The following is a 20,451-nucleotide window of genomic DNA, read 5'->3' on the forward strand; positions in this document are numbered from 1 at the left end:
ATACAGTTAATTTAAAAGCCGCCAGTTTTTCCCATTTTTATAAAATTGTTTGAATCAAAGAATTAATGGAGACACTCGCTACATATTTCTTATCTCATACCTTTATTTCCATAACTATGTCTTCCATCTTCTTCAACATTCATTTTTCCCATTCTTCTTTTTCTGTACATGACGCATGCAGCTATCAGCGCTATAAATACTATTATAAACATAATAACGCCAGGAATAATGTAAATTTTCAAGTAATCATTTTGAGCTCCGGGTGGTGTAGTTTCTTCTGTAGGTATACCAGCATCTGGTGTTGGCATAACTAGCTTGGGTTTGCAATTGCCCACGTGATGTACTTTGATCGTAGAGATAGTGAAATCTGGCGCCATAATACGGTGCACTCGACTTGAGATGCTTTTCGATTCGCTGTTATGCAACACGTGCTCCAAACGTTTGATTTGTTCCATTGGGCAGCGATCTACCGGCAACGACGTATTAAACCAGTAGACTATGGTGGCATCTGAAGAATCTCTATCTTTCTTGGACTTGAATGGTAGGAAATGGAAATTTCTTGGTGATGCTTCATCAAAAATGTGCTAAAATAGATGTATATAAATAAATTGTGATTGAAATGCAGATATTTCTAAAAACGAAAATATAGCAAATATTAGCTTAAACAAAAGTGTGTAATTATGAAGGTTCCTTTACATATAATATATTTGCATATATAATAAAATAGAGTGAATTTTTTGTACATACTTTAAGATAAATACGCATTTATGAATCGAACTGATCTGATATTTTTTCATATATTCAGCATTTATTATTATTATCATTGGTTTTGATGATTGCTTTTTAAATTTTGAAGTTTATTGTAGCATGTACTAAAATTATGACGGGTTAATCTACTGTAGTTTTTAAAAGTCAAAACTATTTAATTGAATTTGTGAATGACGTCCTCTGCAGATATTGTATTTGGTTCTATCTGTATAATCCTGTTCGATGCGGAGTGTGATAAGTCACTTAAAATTCCTACATGTCACTTTAACGCATCGGATGGAACTAAAGAAAATAAAAATAATATTTGTTTTAATTTAAGAGAGTACTCTAGTCTAGAAGTTTGAAAAATCGACCTTTGTCACATTTTCAAAGCTTAACCCCTCAATAATATGCCCTTAGTAGGGTTTTTTAAAATTCAAATTATTTTCGCAGATACAGCCGTTTCAGTGATGCCGCATTTAAACCGGTTCGGCCGGAACGAATCGAACGATAGAACACATAGTGATTATGTTCTGTCGTAAAACTTTTCGTACTCTAAATATATATGTTCAAATACAATAAACGAAGATTACCCCGTGAACGCTGAATTCACCTTTCATGCTTAGTGTTTAATTGAACCCTGTTTATACCAGTTAAATTATAACCTCCGAGGAACGTGGACGCACGCGCCCTGAGTGCATTTCAAAGGAAGTACTCTGCGTGTGGATCGATCTAAAAAGAAAGATTCCAGGGCAGATGAGTTGGCTGCCTCCACTAAATTAACTGATGAAGTCATAAGTCATAAAAAGTTGTCTTTTGTACTATGGTTGAGCGATTCGTCGGCATCTATATTCTACATGGACTTTTGTACCTAAACATATTCATATTGGAACTCGCACGATTGAAACTGAAACTTTTACAGCAGTTTACATTTTTAATAAAAGCTTCATTTTTATTTAAATATGATTGCCGTTAATGGGGATAACTATTGACGTAGAATCCTATGCTCAGAAATATGAGGTTCTAACGCTTCAAAAAGACCATCGCTTAGGAAATCAAGAGAATTGCAAGGAGACATGAGGACAGACTTCATTTTCATGTCAATATCGAAGTAATACCAGTCTTGGATAATATCACAACAGGATGGAGACTGAAAAGAATTAAACCATTTGATCTTGTGTAGTGTAGTGTAGTGTAGGGTGCATTTAACAGAAAAACAGTAGTGTTAATCCATAAACATTATTACACTAGAGACTATAAGATAGACCCGATGAGTCCTCCTAGATATATATCTGAATTGGCAACTACTAGTAATAATGTAATAAATAAATAAATAAATAAATAATAGCATCTGCATGATAGTAGCACTTCTCTAGATTAAGTTTTTTTTGCTTTCAGACTACTAGTAAAGTTGCAATCGCCAACTTCATCAGGCTTTACCTTTTTGAATATTTAATTCTTTCATTTTTTTCTTTTATATATTCTTCAAATATTAATAAACATCTAGTAACAAATGGATAGTAAAAAGATTGTTTTTTTATTTGATTTGAAAAAAAAAACAAAATTCATGCCTTTAGACTTGAACACAAAATTAAATTTTGAAATCACATATTGGATGTAAAGTAGTGTACAATAGTGTTAACAGTGTGTGTTAACAATCCGAATATAATGTACAATTATGATCCGTCCGATGCATATAAGTGAGCACTTAACCACAAAAAAGCAGTTTTATGAATCGTAAAACCATGTCAGATATCGGTATAATAGCATAGTAATTACATTTTTAAGTAAAATGCGATGTACACATTTTTATGTACTCCGATAAGTACTAACAAATATTTATATGCAATATATTTGAGAACCCCACAAATTAACAGACATACTTAAAAAAATCATTTACAACAAATATGTGAATAAGAATTTATAAAAACTAAAGTTGTACTATATCAAGTAAGTTATAAATCTATACTAACCATTAGTTTTTCAACGAATTTCTTCTGGAGAGCGGCATTATTCGAAAAAGCTTCAAATGGCACCTCTACCGTCATGCTAAACTCTACGTTGTAGTGAATTTTTTCGGCTGGCCTTACATGCACCTCAAGGCTATCTTTGACGCTTAAACCGCCAGAATCAACACACGTGAGCCAGTACTGAGTGACGCCAGTTTTCCTAGGTATTCCGAAGAATTCTCGGTTTTTATTGTCAAATTGCAACCAACTGGTAGGAGGAATTGGTTGAAAATTAGAAGTTTGCAAAGTTATATTAAGCATACTAGGTTCCACATCCTCTGGATCGTAAAATGTATCCTAAAAAAAGAATAAATATGTTATATAATCTGAATAGAAATAATAGTTACATATAAGAACACTCATTTATGATACTAACATCTTTCACTTTTACTACCAGAAGTTCTCCAAGGGTAGCATTAACTATATCAACTGGATTTCTAAGAATCGGTGAAAAGTTGGTAATAGGCGTGACAGGCGGAGAAGGTAGTTGCTCAATACAAGTGCTTAGATTTCTGTATGATACAGTTTTCACTCTTAAACCTGACTTGAGCAGATCTCCTAATTCACGTGACGGGTCCCCACGATCGTTGGCAGTCAACATCTAAAACATTAATATATTTTATGTAATCCTAAAACATTTTTATTATTTCTTCTCTTACCTTGAATAACTCGTTGATATCACTGCGAGGACAGAAGTTGGAAGGTAGAGTGTCATTTGACCAGGTAAAAATTGCCGGTTCACTAACAGCACTAATTTTTCGGACTGTTATTTCTGACATGTTGGTGCTGTATATTTTTCCTAGAGCCCTCAACACCGTTAACGACCAATCAATATAGTGATGATATTCTTGAGGTTTCTCAATACGTAAGTTTAGTGAAAATTCATGATTAAACACTTTTTCCAGAGGGTGTTGTTGAACCTGGATAGTGAGTTGATCCTGTTCAAATTCACCTTCTTTATCTGTGGCTCTTACTTTATATACCCATGTGTGAATATCATTGGCTAAAGGTCTGAAAATAAATTTAGTTTTAATATTTATAAATATTTAATTTCATTGGAATTGTCATAGTTTTGAAAAGTTTAATGGCTCTCATTTAAAAGTATTGTTCTCCATAAATAAATATTTCGTTTTCATTCATTAGTATGGTATTAAATTTATCATAACTACGCAAATTTAATAATTTAGACACGTTCTTTGGAAATTTTTTAATTGAGAGGGTTTTAAGTTCGGTTTTTATAGATAATAAAATTTGTTACTTACAATCCATATAGCTCCCTTCTTGGTGGATTAAACTGTAGCCATGAGTTTGATCTAATGGGTTTCTCATTTTCGTCCAACACCTCGAATTTAAGATTGTATCCATCTTCTGCATCCTTAAAGACGTCCTTAGGAATAACAAAACGGAAAACTTTACCCGCTACTACGGTCATGTATTGAAGACGATTTTCGATGTAGGGTTTGGAGTTTCGTGAAACTGGCACTCTGTTAACTGGATTCACCTTTTCTATGACGATTGCTTCGGTTGTGGTGCTTGAGGCTTGACGCACTGTTGTAGTCTTGACTGTGGTATCAGGCATAATGGTGTTCATCTCTGTTGATACTGATGTAGGCTCTTGTGCTGTTGTGATTTTTTCAGTTTCTGTGGATACTTGGATGGTAGTTGGTACCGTGGTAGTAGTAGTGCTTGTAGTTGTTGAAGGAATTGTAACCACCATAGGGGTCGAGTTTTCTTCTGTCACATTTAGAATAGTTACTGGAGGTAGAGTGGCATCAGTAGTAATGAGAGGAGGTGCAGTATCATCAACAATGACAAACGTAGTCGGAGTTTCCGTTGTGGTGGTAGTAGCTGCAGTTGTGGAAGTCGTTGTAGCAGGTGTTGTGGTTGTAGTAGTGGTGGTGGTGGTGGTGGTAGTAGTTGTAGTTGAGGTAGATGTAGTCTCTTCAATCTCAGGCAGAACTAAAAATATAAAAACATTTATGTAATATTGTTAACGATGAGGTCAAAGTTAAGCAGATAGAAGAATTACATTAAATTAAATATTGAGTTGTTTCGAAATGTGTATGTCACTGAACTCCTTCTAAACGGTTGGGCTGATTTTAATAAAATGTTTTGTGTGTTTATGTGGATTGGAAACTGGTTTAGACTCACAATCAGGACCGGTAGGTCACGCTACCATAGGGTTCCAGGATTTTTAAAATTATTTTAAACATTAAACAATTTCGAACAATTTTGCATTAAAAAAAGCAAATTCTCGGACAGGACGTCTGTTGGATCCGTTAGTATTCATGTAATAACTTACGTTCATCTGATTTTTTGGTGGTACTTTTAGGTGACGTTGGTTCAGTACTGATGTCCACTTTATAATCTTTGTTTATATCGGGAACAACTGTTTCACTCTCCTCTGCTTCGTCTATCCCTGACGATTCGTCCTCGTCGTCATATAAGTCGTAATCATAATCTCCATCTTCTAAATCGGATGGCTTATTACCTAATCTGGTTGGGCCAGATCTATCGGATGATTCTGGTTGTGATGGTATTTGGGATGGCACAGATTCTTCTGGTGTGTGGTTAGCCTATAAAAATTCTCAATTTATTTTACTATTTTAAATGGTAAAAATGTTTGCCCTCTGGAGAGGAGCTGTAATTTTATATTATTATACCACATCATTTTATACTCATATTGCCCAATAAATAAAATGGATTGTTATTGAACTTTACCTCACTTTTTATTAATTTTTGTACTACGCGATACTTTAATAATGAGATATAATAACTTAATGTATGGTACTTACCGGGACTTCCTCACCACCAGGTTTGGTTTCACCATGATGATGTCGATGTGGATGTGATGAAGACGGTGCCAAAGTTGTCGTGGTAGTTGTTAGGGGTTTCGCTGGTATTGTTACTGGTGTCTTTGGTATCGGAGGATCAGTTTCCAAGTCCCCTAGGTCCTCACTGTCATCATATTCTTCATAATTGTCGTCATAGTTTTCTTCATCGTAATCGCCGCTACCGTAATCATCGACCATTTGACGTTTTTTCCTCGTCATAGCTTTGGCTTCAGTCTTAACTCTCCATCCGAGTATTGGCAAGCGTAAAACTTCCGCAATGGTGCCGTCGCGGGCTTCCTGTTTTAAGGCGTGCACCATACTGGCGGTGGTTTCCCAGAGGCGTCCCTCGCATCCCACTGGAACCTTCAGCAATGAGACAGTCTTGGAGCTTCGAGTCTGCACGTTGCCGGGACCGGCTAAAATTACGGAACTATCGCTGATGTCGTCTTGTTGGAGCTGAGGCTTCAACGTAAAGGCACTCTGAAAAGAGAGAAGATATTTCTATAATTATCAAGTAATAATGTACTGAATATCTGTTATATAAATTAAATGAGATAATGACTACAATCAAAAATTAATTAATTATTGAAGTAACGTTAGTTAGATGATGAACAGAAATAAGCTTTGAGGGATCTACAACGGATGGCACAACTACTATCGTACTATAGTCATAACGCATTAATCATTATCATAAAATATAGAAATGTAGAATGGGAACCAGTATATATATAGAGGAGTATATATAGAGGTTTTACTTAAATAGGCGAAACCGAGGAAATGTTTTGCATGGTCCAACCATTGCTGGTTGACCACTTTTTTGATTAGTTCATTTGAATTTCCCTACAAAGGCTTGATAGTTTTCCTTTCCTTGGAAGAAGCAACCCAAGTTAGATAGATTAAGGATGTATGTCGAGCTTAGCATTGCTTTTACCTGGTGCGTATACAATTATTTATGTAGAGCATTTGATATATATATATATATATATTCATGATAAACGTCGTATTTAGCTTTTTGATATTTTATAATATTTGAATTTTATTTTAATAAATTGTTTTAAAAAATTACATTTGGGTTTTATTTCAAATTTAATAAGTCAGTAGAATGTGACGTCAGAGGTTGGTCACGTGATACGTATGAAATCTTCAACCAATGAAATGCTTTTCTAATAAAATATTTTCATTACAGATGCCTGTAATAGTAATTTAAACTAACCAATGAAATGTAGTGAAAGGACGTCCTCAGCGCTTTCCCGCTGAGACCACGCGAAAACAAAATTCTGAAATGGTTTATATTAAGTTAACACTCTATATATTACTCTATGAATGGGAACTTAACGGGCACACCCATAACCATATTTTCACAGGAGGTAAAAATATTACAGATTTCTTTTCTTTTCTATTTTTGTGTATAGATTTAAGAAATGTTGTTATTGTCACGTTATCTTTATAGAAGTTAAGGTAAATGTTATTTGTTTTAATGCAAAATCATAATATGAATATGGTTTTTAAGCAGGTGAATATATCAGATAGACCAGATAATTAAGGACCCAAATGTTTCATTGCTTAACTAATGCGCAGTTCCTAATTGTAATTTCTGTAGTAAATCTTTCATTGAAATCTAATTTAAATACATATTCACATATGTATCGTTTCCCTTAACGTATCGAAAAGAATAATATGCCTGCAGGTTAAATATTGGAATCAACACCATTAGAATTGAAAGCCCATGTTAGAATATTCAAAAAGAATTAGAAGTATAAATATCATATTTTTTTCAAAGGATGTAAATTAAGAGGTTTGAAAACTGAAAATTATAACACATGTTTCTCCGTAGATGCTTTTGAAACAGACGAATCTGTGTCTTTAAATTCATTTTGATAAAAACCAAGATAACACCGAAAAGACTAAGTTCTACTATATATAGAGATAATAATGGAAGAAATAATTATTATATAGATTTTTATGATTCTGCTATTATGTTATATTATCTAAATTTTATTTAAGTTACCAGGAACCTATTTTAATTCATTTGTATGGGAAATATTCTCTAGACCCTTTTATTTATTTGCAAAAGAATGTATGTAAACAAATATAACGAAAACTCTCTTTCTTTTTTTAAATTATTAAATATGCACAATGTACTGAACAAAGGCAATGTAATAAGAAAAAATATTATGTATACAAATATAATGTGTATAAAAATAATTATGTGTTATTTGTTCTGGTGGATGAAAAAAAATATTCCAAGAGGCAATCATGTCCAATTAAGTACTTATTTGAAATATATATGAATATATATATTGTATTTTTAATGATATCTTGAGCAAATAATTATTTAATTAACAGTTTTAACGGCTTGGTTCGCGCAGTAGTAAAGGCGACACTGTTGTGATAGTCGCGGGTTCGAAACCTGCTTTGGCATGGTCGCATATTTATGTTCGTGATTGTTTTGACATATGTGATTGTCGTTATCAAGAGTGTAAAATCCGACAAGGAAAATAATCCCAGTCACGCCAGTAACCAGGCTGGCTAAGACCGGATGTCCTCCGGGATGATTTCTAAGTTGGTCACTCGCCAGTCGGTAGGTTTAATGCCGAGAATCGTGGTTCAGTGACCACGTTAACGAGTAGGTTCAGTCCAGATAGATAAACCGTCGTTGGTAAAAAGGAAACCTTAAAATATGTATATAAAAAATATAATATATAATCCCTGTAATATATATAATATATATATATATATATATATATATATATATATATATGTATCATAATTATATATAATTATTTAAAATATGTATTATATATATATATATATATATATATATATATATATATATATATATATATATATATATATATATATATATATATATATATATATATATATAATAAATTTCCACCTGTAGTAAATAAAACCACTTTACGCGCCCTCAAGTGGCTAGGACGAACAAAACTTGGTTACAACTTTATTGCATTTTAAGTCTGTCTATTCTGTGATCATAATTTTCCTTTAAAAACAGCATATGTCATTTTGCTGAAATGTATTAACAATTTACTTTCTTAATGTTTTAACAATTTTAACATTTACATCAATAACATACAATTTGTTAGAAACGCTAGACTGGCATTTTGAAAGACAACGTAAATGGAACTGAGTAAAGTTCGGAGATGCTAATGAGCTGACATGAGTAACATGTTATTGTTATGTTACAAAATTAATTTGTTGTGTTTATTCAGGTTTTTCTAATCTCTCTTCTCTGTAGCTTATTTATAGCTGGTTTCTCTATAGTTAGTTCCAGATAGATTTTCCAATGTAATAATAATCTAATGTAGGAAATCCTTCAATCATTTCTCAATTTCTTCAGTTTTTAAAAAATTATTCCCGTTTTCTGTGAATGTTTTGTTGTAAACATTGTTGAATCTGTATCCAATTTTGGTTATGATTCAGATAAATTTTCAGAGTTAGGTTTCCAATCACATGCCGTTTTTTTTTGACATAAAATAACACATGGGATGAAAAGTCTCGGGCCTAACTCATAGATGGCGCTAGTTTTATTGTATTAGCCGCTTTTTCAGTTAGTACTAACCTTCAAAAGAAAGCTGTTAACATTTCATGACATTCTATTCATAAGTTTGTGAGTTCTTGTACTAAGAGTGATAGTTTTGTTATTTTGGATAAATTAATGGATCAAAAACAATCTCGTGTTTTAATTTTACACTGCTTCTTTATAGGAAAAAACTGTTCAAGCGAAGCCATGGCTTGAAAAGTGTTATAAGGACTCCGCTCAATCAGAAACTAAAATAAAACGTTGGTTTGCTGACTTCAAACGTGGTCACAGAGACACCCATGACGCAGTGGACGTTCAAATGAGGTGGTAACACCAGAACACATGAAAAAAATCCACAATATATTTTTGAATAATAGAAAAGTGAAGTAGCGTGAGTTAGCTAACAGCGTAGAGAAATCAAAAGAATGTGTCGATTTTACATTGCATTATCATTGGACTATGGGAAAGCTCTGTTTAAGGTGGGTGCGTGTTGAGAGTCAAGAACGTGTTGATGATTATGAACAGTGTTTGGTCATCTTTAAACGTAACAAACTGGAATTTTTCTGTCGATATGTGACAATGGATGAAACATAGATTCATCATTTGACTCTGGAATCAAAACGATAGTCATCTGAGTAGACAGCAATCGGTGAGTGGACTATTTTGAATCAAAAGATAAATAGTTCTATAAAAGTGGTATTGAATTTTGAACAAAAAAAATGCGTTTTCTTTGTTACACCCGGGACTTTTCAGCCAATGTGTTCATCATAAAATACCTTTTTGCCAAAATATAGAAATAAAACAATAACAAATAATTTAAATTAGTATAACTATTGTATTGAGACTCTCTTATTATTGGCTGTTTGCATAAGTAAGATCAGTGAGGACTATTCATTGTATTTATGTAAAACATAAATATTAAAACCAAACCATGATCATCTTAAACGTTAAAATCCGGCTCTTTCGAATCTTGCGAATACTTCCATATGGTGTCTAGATTTGAACACTGTTACAGTCTAACATGTAAATTTGAGGTATTTCAGATGCGATGCTTAAGGTAGTTCTGCATGTGTCCGTAAACATATTAGAAATAAAATTATCCGTCTAGGATGCGAAAATCAGTGCACGTTGGGAACCAAATTCAGAAATACAGTTTTTAATGACACAGTGAACAGCTCTGAAAAGACATGTATCAAGGAGATCGAAAACGAAAATAAGAAAGTGATATTGTCCGGGGCTAAAACGATAGCGACTGATTTCATAAGAATTGAAGTTAGCGTTCCGCAGCACCAATAGCAGCTTATTGGTTGAGACATAGACACTCACGACTAGTATATTGTGTTAAAACATTGAAGTTCTATATATTTTAGAATGCGTATGAATGTATACAATTTCGAATGAAAATTACCGTATGTTCTTATTATATCAGGTCTATAAATTCACTTTAAAGGATTTACACTAGATGGTGTTACTGTGTACTAATCGTATCGGGTACATTTGTAACCAAACCAAACCAAACCAACTTCATGTTGAAAACTCACTAACTTCACTTTTCAGTATGTGTCATTTCGTCGAAGTGTGAACAACATTGTTTTCAGTGTTTTGATAATGAGTTTTACTTTTTTAGTTCATTTAAAAAAGCGGCTAAATTATATGTGAAGCTTACGATAATCATGCTGATTTCAATAACAGACAAAAAGTCCAGATGAAAAGTCCCCGGCCTACCATAGTAAAACAATTTTTTTTTGGCTAAATTAGTTTTTTTTTCAACATAATTCCCTTCAAGTGCGATACACTCATTATAGCGACCCACCAACTTTTCGATACCATATTTGTAGTACAATTTGTCCTTTGCTTCAAAATAGGCCTCAGTTTCGACGATCACCTCTTCATTCGACGAAAAGTTCTTCCCAGCGAACATTCTTTTGAGTTCTGAGAATAGAAAATAGTCGCTAGGAGCCAGATCTGGAAAATACGGTGGGTGGGGAAGGAACTCGAAGCCCAATTCATGGATTTTTGCCATCGTTTTCACTGACTTGTGACACGGTGCATTGTCTTGGTGAAGCAGCACTTTCTTTTTCTTCAAAAGCAGCCTTTTTCGGCGATTTCGTCTTTCAAACGGTCCAATAATGCTTTGTAATAGTATCTGTTGATGGGTTGCAACATATAGACGCCATAACCTTGCCAGCCGACTGTTGCGTTTTCCCACGCTTTGGAACGGGTTCATCGTGTGCAGTCCACTCAGGATGATTCTCGATTGAACTTCGGAGTGAAATGATGGAGCCATGTTTCATTCATTGTCACATATCGACGCAAAAACTCGGGTTTATTACGCTTGATTATCTTCAAATACTGATCCGAATCATCAACTCCTCGTTGTTTTTGCGCGGCACCCACTTTGCACAGAGCCTTCTCATACCCAAATATTCGTGAATGATATGATTTATACGTTCAGTTGATATCTTTAGAGTGTCTGCTGTTTCATTCAATTTCAATTTACGGTCATTCAAAATCATTGTGTGGATTTTTTAAATATTTTCGTCGGTAACAACCTGCTTTAGGCGTCCACTGTGTTCACCGTCTTCGGTGCTCATTTCACCACATCTACACTTAGCATACCAATCCTTGATGGTTGATTTTCCTGGGGCAGTGTCCGGAAACTCGGCATCAAGCCAAGTTTTTGCTTCAACTGTATTTTTTCCTTTCAAAAAGCAATATTTTATCAACACGCGAAATTCCTTTTTATCCTTTTATTTACAATAATAAAAGTTGCTTCACTCAAAATGCTATAATTCACAAACTAATGATCCGACCGCTGTCAAATTTATACACTTATACACACACTATACATTTATATATGGATTTAATTCTAGTAGCGCCATCTATGTGTCAGGCCGGAGACTTTTCAATTGATCTGTTATGTTAATACTGGTTTCAATGTTTTAAAAGTGGTGATTTTGATATCGAAGACAAAGAGCATTCTCCACATGGAAAAAAAAATTGAAGACGAAGTTTGAAGGCATTATTCGATAAAACTATCAATGGGATCGCTATCGAATAAAAGTTGCTTCACTCAAAATGCTATAATTCACAAACTAATGATCCGACCGCTGTCAAATTTATACACTTATACACACACTATACATTTATATATGGATTTAATTCTAGTAGCGCCATCTATGTGTCAGGCCGGAGACTTTTCACTTGATCTGTTATGTTAATACTGGTTTCAATGTTTTAAAAGTGGTGATTTTGATATCGAAGACAAAGAGCATTCTCGACATGGAAAAAAAAATTGAAGACGAAGTTTGAAGGCATTATTCGATAAAACTATCAATGGGATACAATATATCATCAAACTATCAAGCAAATACACTAACATGTTATTTTTCAGCATGATAAAGCTCGACCACATGTTGCAAAACCGGTGAGACCATCCTTGGAAACATTAGAATGAGAAGTGTTACCCCATCTGCTGTCTTTTCCACACCTTGCACCTTTTGATTACTATTTGTTCCGGCATATGAGTCGTGATCTGTCTGAGAAGCGTTTCGCTTCTTATGAAGATGTCAAAAAATAGGCTGATACGTGGATATTTATCAAGAGATACATCGTTCTTTCGAGATGTAATCCGTAAATTACCTGAAAGATTGGAAAAAGTGGCGGCTATCGATGGACAATACTTTGAATAAAATATACTTTACCGATTTTTCACAATAAAGCTCCAAATATAAAAAAATCTTTTGAACTAATCTATGAGCATAATATTTGTAATAAAAAATACATTATTCTTACATATGGAAGCCTGAAGAATTTCGCGAGGTTACTAATTGCCATTACTCGTTGTTTTGGCTTAATAGCACGGATATTTTTATCGATTAACAAAACGATAACAGTCTCATCTTCGTTGGACTGGCACTTTTCGCTGTTTGCTGCTGGCTCCGTCACGTGTATGGTGATGGTTTGTGTTTGCTCCTTGCCGACGGGCGACAAAACCACGTTGACAACGCCTTCATCTCCGGGCAGTGGCACGCCCCAAAATGCTCCACTTTTCTTGTTGAATAGCAACCAGTGAGGTAGATGACTTTTTTGAGCTTCTTTCGCCTGAAATCAGAAAGTAATATTTTCTATATCCTCGAACCCAAATAAACTCGAGACCTTACCACGAATCCTTTAGTCTCTTGAAGGGGTGGGGGCAAATGGAACACTTTTCCTATAGAAGCCACATACTCGTTACCATGAGAAGCTTCTTTCAGCTCTAGTCCAACGTCATCGGGTAGATCAAAAGAGAATTCATCCTCGTTCGAATTGAATACGGCATTAGTAGGATTTAAGGTACAAAAGCCGACGAAGAATAGAAGTGGGAAAGAAAGAAAGTACATGTTGTTGAAGTTAGATTCTTTCCATTTGATCTGAAAAAGAAAAAATAACATTAGATATTTTATAGACAAAAATTATTATATATTTATTATATTTATAATTTTATTAAACAAGACATTTCTATTTTTATTATAATGAGAATTCTGTATAAGTTGAAATTGACATGCATGTTTCCAACAACAAATGTCCATATTTTGATTAAAAGAAAAAAAAGAATCGAACATTAGACAGAACAGTTAGACATTTCTTTCCATCAAGCACCAAACTCAACCCCTCTAGAGAGCAACACAGGGACTCTTGCCATAGATTCCATGCATTTTGTAGTCGCTTATCGCTGGCTTTTCCACCGATATACACGTCCGTGTATAGATGGCTCTATAGCGACTGTCGTAGGTGATCTCTTCATGAGGAGTCTACCAAAGGATAATTCTGACGCTAGCAATATCAGCACCCAATTCAATCAATATAATACTGAGATATATCCTGAACACCTTTTCATATTCTCCGACGGCTGCAAGAGCAATGACTACGTGGGGGCAGCATTTACATCGATGATGTCGGAAGGACACTTCAGGCTCCCCGTTTCATCGAGTGTATTTTCGACGGCTAAACCGTTTGCCATGTATAGGGCCTGATCTCAGTACAAGATGTGCAAGACAAACGATTAATTATCTTCTCCGATTCAATGAGCTCCTTAAACTGCCTCCAACTATATCTACCTCTACATCCGATAGGAGTGCTTATCCGTGAACTAACCTCTAAATTGGAAAGCAAAACGCAAAACTATCACCTTTATGTAGCTCCTTTCCCATTCTGGGATTATTGAAAATGAAATATTGGATTACTTAGCCAAGAAGTGGGAGGGATCACTTACTGAAAATTTTCTCTTCTGGAGTAGAGATAAGAAGTACCACTCTACTAGAATCTTTAGACATCTAGACCAACTCAGATGGGATCTAACAGAAAATGACAAGCTTATGAAGGTGAAGAAAGAGTATTATCAGGGCCGTAACACTATTAACATCAGTAGGGGAAACTTAAGCTTATTCTCGCGTCTCAGAATTGGTCACTGCAAACTGACCCATAGGTTTATCATTAAGGGAAGAAGTCCACCACTATGCGTTGCATGTGGTTCCTTAGTGCCTACCAAACACATACTAATCGATTGCCGAAGAAATAACTCGCAAGGACTGTTGATCAACCTGGGAGAGACGACGGACTAGTGTATTAGGCTGGAGAATCTGGCCAAGCTGATTAATTTTCTAACCGTAACAGGACTACTACTAGAAATATAATAGTGTGCATCTATGTAATATCATGTGCATGTTCGTTTGAATTTTATGTATCTTGTATCCTTATCATTGTCATGGGTTGTTTAACCATTATACTGTAGCATTCATATATTCATGCATCTCTATGCTTTTACATATTTTTCTTGTCACCTTGCAACATTCTTGTAATAACAATACTTTAAGTGATAACTAATGCTGTAAATCTGTTGTATATTGTATATCTGTAAATAGATCCTAAATAGTTCCGGAGGCTCATGGGCCTATAATAAATAAATAAATAATCTACTGTCGAAGCTCATCAAATACTTTTATGACTTACAAATGGTGATTTTGGTGTTACTGATTAAGAAGTGATTAAAAAATTGCTAAGACAAACAATTACAAGACTCGAGGGACGAAAATCCAGTCCAAACTCTTAAAGAACTTTTAGGTAGCTTAGTAAGATGAAACAACTGTTTTCAAATATTTATATATGATGGGAAAGATCCAAAGTTAGGGAACATTTCGAACCGTTTCAATATCGCTGTTTATTCCTTGCCAGTTAAAAAATTGATTTGGCAGAAACAATAGGGCAGGAGCTCCACAAAGCAAACATTCATGGAAGCACTGTGATTGCGAAAGCTTGTATAACGGAAGGATACATACGTAGCAAAGATATAGTTAGTTTTATTTCAAGTGTAATAGTGAATACCCGGAACCAATTGATATCAGTTCCGTGAATCACTAATATCCTTCAGGACGACTTATTAACCCCACTAAACTAGTGTCTGATTATTGTTTTATGAATTACACAAAATAATTCAAAGTGGTCCTTCGAGTTGGATAGAATTAATAGATAAAAGGGACAATACTGATATCCTTCAGGATGACTATTTCGTGAGGAATTGAGTAATTTTGATTTTTTAAAAGCCAATGATCAGCAGTAACTAATGAAATATTTTGAAGAAAAAAATTGAACCGACTTCAAAAAATAAATAAGAGACTGAGTAAAAATATAAAAAAATAATCAAAATTAGATTTTTAACACAAAAAAAAAACGTTTTAAAATAAAATATGTACATAATAATCGTTGTAATAACTAAATAAAAATAAACAAAATCCCTATTTAATCTGTCTACTACACGTATTTTATATTTTACTATATACATACAATTTAGCTTAATTCCTACCTAAACCTATTTGTGTATTTACAATATTATTTTAATTATTACCAACTGATCACTTTGAAGTCGGTACGAGCAACAAATTAGATTTGTTTTGTTCGTAATTTAATTTTTTAATGTCACAAAATAATATTATTATTTTTGTATTGTTTGGACTCGGCACCGATTTTATTTTTCTCTTTTTAGTGTTAGATATTTATACAATAAATTACGCAGTTATTTTATTAAGTATAACAATGGGTAGGCCAAATAAATGTGCCCGTATTACGAAAAATAGGAATAAAGAAACAATGATTGAAAATAAGGAACGCTTCAGGTCCCGGGGTTCGCCACCTAATCTAGGTGATTTGACAAATGTTCTAACCAAACTAGAACAACAACAAAAAGTTGTTGCTCCCGCCGGGTATCGAACTCGCGACCTCCGCGTGTGAGCTGAACGCTCCAGCCACTACACCATAGAAGCAGTTGTCTGCAATATTTATACGGCTTCTCAAATGATATGGTCAGTGTTTAAAAAGCAAACTGAACGGCTTTTGCACTGAACCACTTTCGGTTTTCCGTTACGTCATTTCAGCAATAACATTATACACAAATATCTGATTATTTTAGATAAAAAAATATTTAAAAACTATGTACGTGCCTTTGAAATTTGAGGAGTTCCCTCGATTACCACCCTTCCCCCCAGCAGATCCTGACTTGGTTCCAATGGGACCACCTCGGAAGTGCATTCTTTCGAACAAAAACATAATTTTCAAAAATCGACCCATAATTGACGAAGAAATCGGCGAACATACATTAAAAAATACATATAGCCGAACATAGAACCTCCTCCTTTGCTCAAGTCGGTTAATTAATAAATAAATGTTTATATTTGTTAGGTTCATATTATTTTGTCCATAAACCGAAAATAAAAATTTAAACTCTGGATTTTCTAGAACTCTCTTGAATACAAAAGTAATCTTTTCCAGATTATTATTTTTTTCTAGATGATCGTATCTATTCGTCTATCGATATACGAAATTTCTTACACAGTCAAAATTGGTGTTGATCTATGTTATTTTCGATGACAGAACGCCAATTTCATAATTTTCGGAAACGATAATGAATATAAAAACAAGAATTTCTAATATCACTGGAAAATGGATAACCTTTATTCATACCTAGCGATTAATAATCAATAATCAATTCAAAACTAATAGAAAGGCAATCTTATTTCTGAATTATTCAGAGTTTCCGAACAAAAATGAAATTAGCCATCATTATGTTGTGATATAAACAGTAACAGATAAAAACAATAAATTCCTAGCTAATCGAATAAACACACCAAAAAAAATCCACGGGAAATTCCTATTAGTTTGAGATCATCAGGCCAGTTTGATCCACTATGTCCTAATTTCTGTATAAACATTTATGATCTTGTGGTGCCGGATATTGTCTGCCTTATTGATAAAATGATAACAATAACAGGAATATGATGATAGAGAAGAACTATGAACAGATTGATGTGGTTAACCGATTTTTGCGGCTATTCCATATAATATTTATTTAATAATTGTTTTGTATATTCGGCAAAATTACAGTCTCGACTTTATTTTTAGAACTTCATCATCAGTATATTGTCGGGACTCGGGGAAACTGTCTACTTGTCGCAGGAGTTCGAACATTAATCACTAAATTTCGGTTGTTCTGTTCTCGGACAATGTCACTTTCCTAGTTTCGCATTCGATGACCTTCACTCATGTCTTTTCGGAGCTGTTCCCTATGTTTTTCATCTAAAAGATCGATTTCCCACATAAGTCTCGGAGGAAATCGTTCATCTTTCATTCTACAGACATGGCCAAACCATTGCAATCATCATTTCTGAATTTAGTCTTCAACTGTGCACTGATTGTCGCATCTCATGCTGCGTACAGACTGGGCCAACCAATGAGATTCGGCGTTGGATACCGAACATTCATTGAACTTCGATGAAACGTACATATTGCATTTGATGTTAGGAGCAAACGTTCGTTGGGCGTAAATCCGTATTTTTCAACGATGGCGGCGATTATAGTGTAATTCATCGATTCCATTAATTTCTTTTGATGTTACCGACACTGTACGGATTGCAAGCGAATGCCAACAAACCTTCGTTGGCCTTCGTCAAATCGCCCAAACAGAACTAAAAATATCCCAAAAAACTCATTCGTTGTCTTTCGTTGGCCCGGTCTGTACGCAGCATTAGACGGAGTACTTCGTTCCTAATATGACCTTAGAGAGAAACATGTAGAATTTGCCAAATTTGCCCAAGCGTCGGAGCCGTAAAGAGAGACGGATTTTAGTTTAGTCAGTATTGATTGTAATATTTCTTCTGTTCTACACGCACCATTTCAGAAAACCAAAATCTGCAGTAACTAGGCCAATTCAGCTTATTACTTCGGCCGTAGATGCCATTTTTGTCTCCTGTATTTCTAGTCTCAAGTACGAAATGATGCTCGAATTGCTCTAACTGCGATCCGTCTATAATACAATGCGTCAATTGTCAGGACTTTGGTCCTTTCTTTTTTCAGCGAATATAATCCTATCATCAACAAACATGAGGTTGGTTTAGGAGTTTAGTGCATCATACTGAATTCAATGCCATTTTTTGCCTATTGTATCAATATTTGTATAGTTTAGGTGTTCTAGTGCCTGGAATTTATTAGTAGTTTCGATTTTAAAATCCTTTTAATATTTTGGATTTTGTAAATTATTGCAGTCGAGATTGATTGTATGCGACTTTTTAAACTTTGCCCTTTGGAGTTGTAGCTGTAGTATTTATTGCACGAGAAAAATAACGGTCAGGTCCACATCAGGTCTTCTCATCGACCTTCCATTGTTGAGCGCTCAACGAAAACAGGAGTTAACCACAGAGTTATTCAATGAAGTAAATTTCAATAAACATAAACCGTTATTATTCATTTCTCCATAACCAATCTTTCACAACATTTCTTCCCAGCCAGCTCGAGTTCTGGTCTTAGTACTTGCTTATCCAAAATAAGCTTATTGTAAATTGATAACTTGGAGTTTTGGACCAGCGACCAATACACTTTTCGAGCTTGATGTTGAGTTTGTCCTGTTTCTTTTTTATGCGCTCGTTTAATCTGAGTTTGGCATCCAGGGTCATGTTAATGTATCGTGCTGTATTGGCGGATGCAATTTGTATGCAGTTGATGCAGAGACACTGGGGCGTGATTCTGATGAAATTCTATATTTTTTTGTTTTCTTATATAGCCGCTGTAACACTATTTGTTGCTTAACAGCTTTAAACATTTATTCTAATTTAATTTATGTAAAAATATATAAATTAAACTCAACTCTATAAACATACGTATTTGTAGTAAATATAGCGTTAATAATGATAGTAGCAAACTATAGGTTGAATAGTGGTAATATAGTAAACAAGTACAATTTATAAACAACACTTAAGAAAAACTAAATAAATAAATATGCATATTATTTTTAACAAATTAGTTGCCACCAATGAAGCCACCAGTTAAGTAGTGTAAAAATGTTTAACATAAAATGTTATGTAGTAAGATTCGATATCTGTCATAACAGTTTTGATGTATGTAATTATGTATGAAATTGTGTTGAATTGTATAAGCATTTTTTTTTGTTTTAACACATGTATTATTTGGCGACTACAACGGTAGTTGAATATAGTTAGGACCACAATTAATATGGATACAAAATAACAGAGTACAAAGGTAAATAACTAAACACACACACACAATTAGCTCAGCAGTGAAACTTTTAGGGTGTCTCGGGAGGCTGGTGGTTAAGGAAGTCGATGTACCATCGGTGTAAAGTATTTGGGTATTGATACAAGATCATTGAATTTGATTTTTCAAAAATATTGGCCGAAATCCTGTTTACTGTGTACAACAGGGTAATTTCATAAGTTTAACATCTAAGAATGTAGTAAAAGGTCGAAAGTGTACGAAGATGTGGAATTCCAACCGAACTATATCGTAGTGAGAGGTGGTTATTATTGAAATTGATAGGTTTGAGTCAAGATGAATGAAAATTGTCGTTAAAGCAGTAAAATAAAATGATTTTCCAACATGATAAACTTCTTAGGGATCTTACGATGGTGTTCCTAGCTACGTGCTGGTGCGAAATGAATCATCATATTCATTTGGGTGTTCCCCAAGGAAATTCCCCACTCCAACAAAAGCTTTTAAAAAACAGACATGACGTTCAATATGACGTTACAAACTTCTAGACTTATCTGATGATCGCTAATGATAGGATAGTGCTATATATCAATTTATAGCATTCTTCAAAATATAGTTCGCACAGTCATATAGCTCGAGAATTAATGAAGAAAAAAATCTAAACGTGACCGAGTTAGAGCTAGTACAGGAGTAATATCTTGGAATCGGTAATACAGAAGAAGACTGTCAGAAGATGTGCTTTTCTGTGACTGGCCAATATTATAATCAGGACTATATCAAG

The 20,451-nt window shown here is 34.2% G+C and overlaps 1 protein-coding gene across 2 annotated transcripts in view; it reads right to left on the reverse strand.

The window, feature by feature from the left end:
- Dg (Dystroglycan) overlaps positions 1–20,451 on the reverse strand; it is a 153,118-nt gene that overhangs the window by 2,322 nt on the left and 130,345 nt on the right. For both annotated transcript variants that reach the window (XM_076403537.1, XM_076403538.1), the window contains 9 exons: positions 13,301–13,549; positions 12,933–13,241; positions 5,552–6,070; positions 5,059–5,332; positions 4,019–4,715; positions 3,416–3,767; positions 3,133–3,357; positions 2,721–3,053; positions 101–584 (listed from right to left, as the gene is read on the reverse strand). In XM_076403537.1, the coding sequence (XP_076259652.1) occupies positions 101–584; positions 2,721–3,053; positions 3,133–3,357; positions 3,416–3,767; positions 4,019–4,715; positions 5,059–5,332; positions 5,552–6,070; positions 12,933–13,241; positions 13,301–13,519 (3,412 nt within the window). In that variant the 5' untranslated portion in view covers positions 13,520–13,549. The remainder of the gene's footprint in view (positions 1–100; positions 585–2,720; positions 3,054–3,132; positions 3,358–3,415; positions 3,768–4,018; positions 4,716–5,058; positions 5,333–5,551; positions 6,071–12,932; positions 13,242–13,300; positions 13,550–20,451) is intronic.

The sequence above is a fragment of the Rhynchophorus ferrugineus genome, unplaced genomic scaffold (genome assembly GCF_030347505.1).
Source record: "Rhynchophorus ferrugineus isolate W39M unplaced genomic scaffold, kcgeb_rfMv2 rfM4, whole genome shotgun sequence".
NCBI lineage: Eukaryota > Metazoa > Arthropoda > Insecta > Coleoptera > Curculionidae > Rhynchophorus > Rhynchophorus ferrugineus.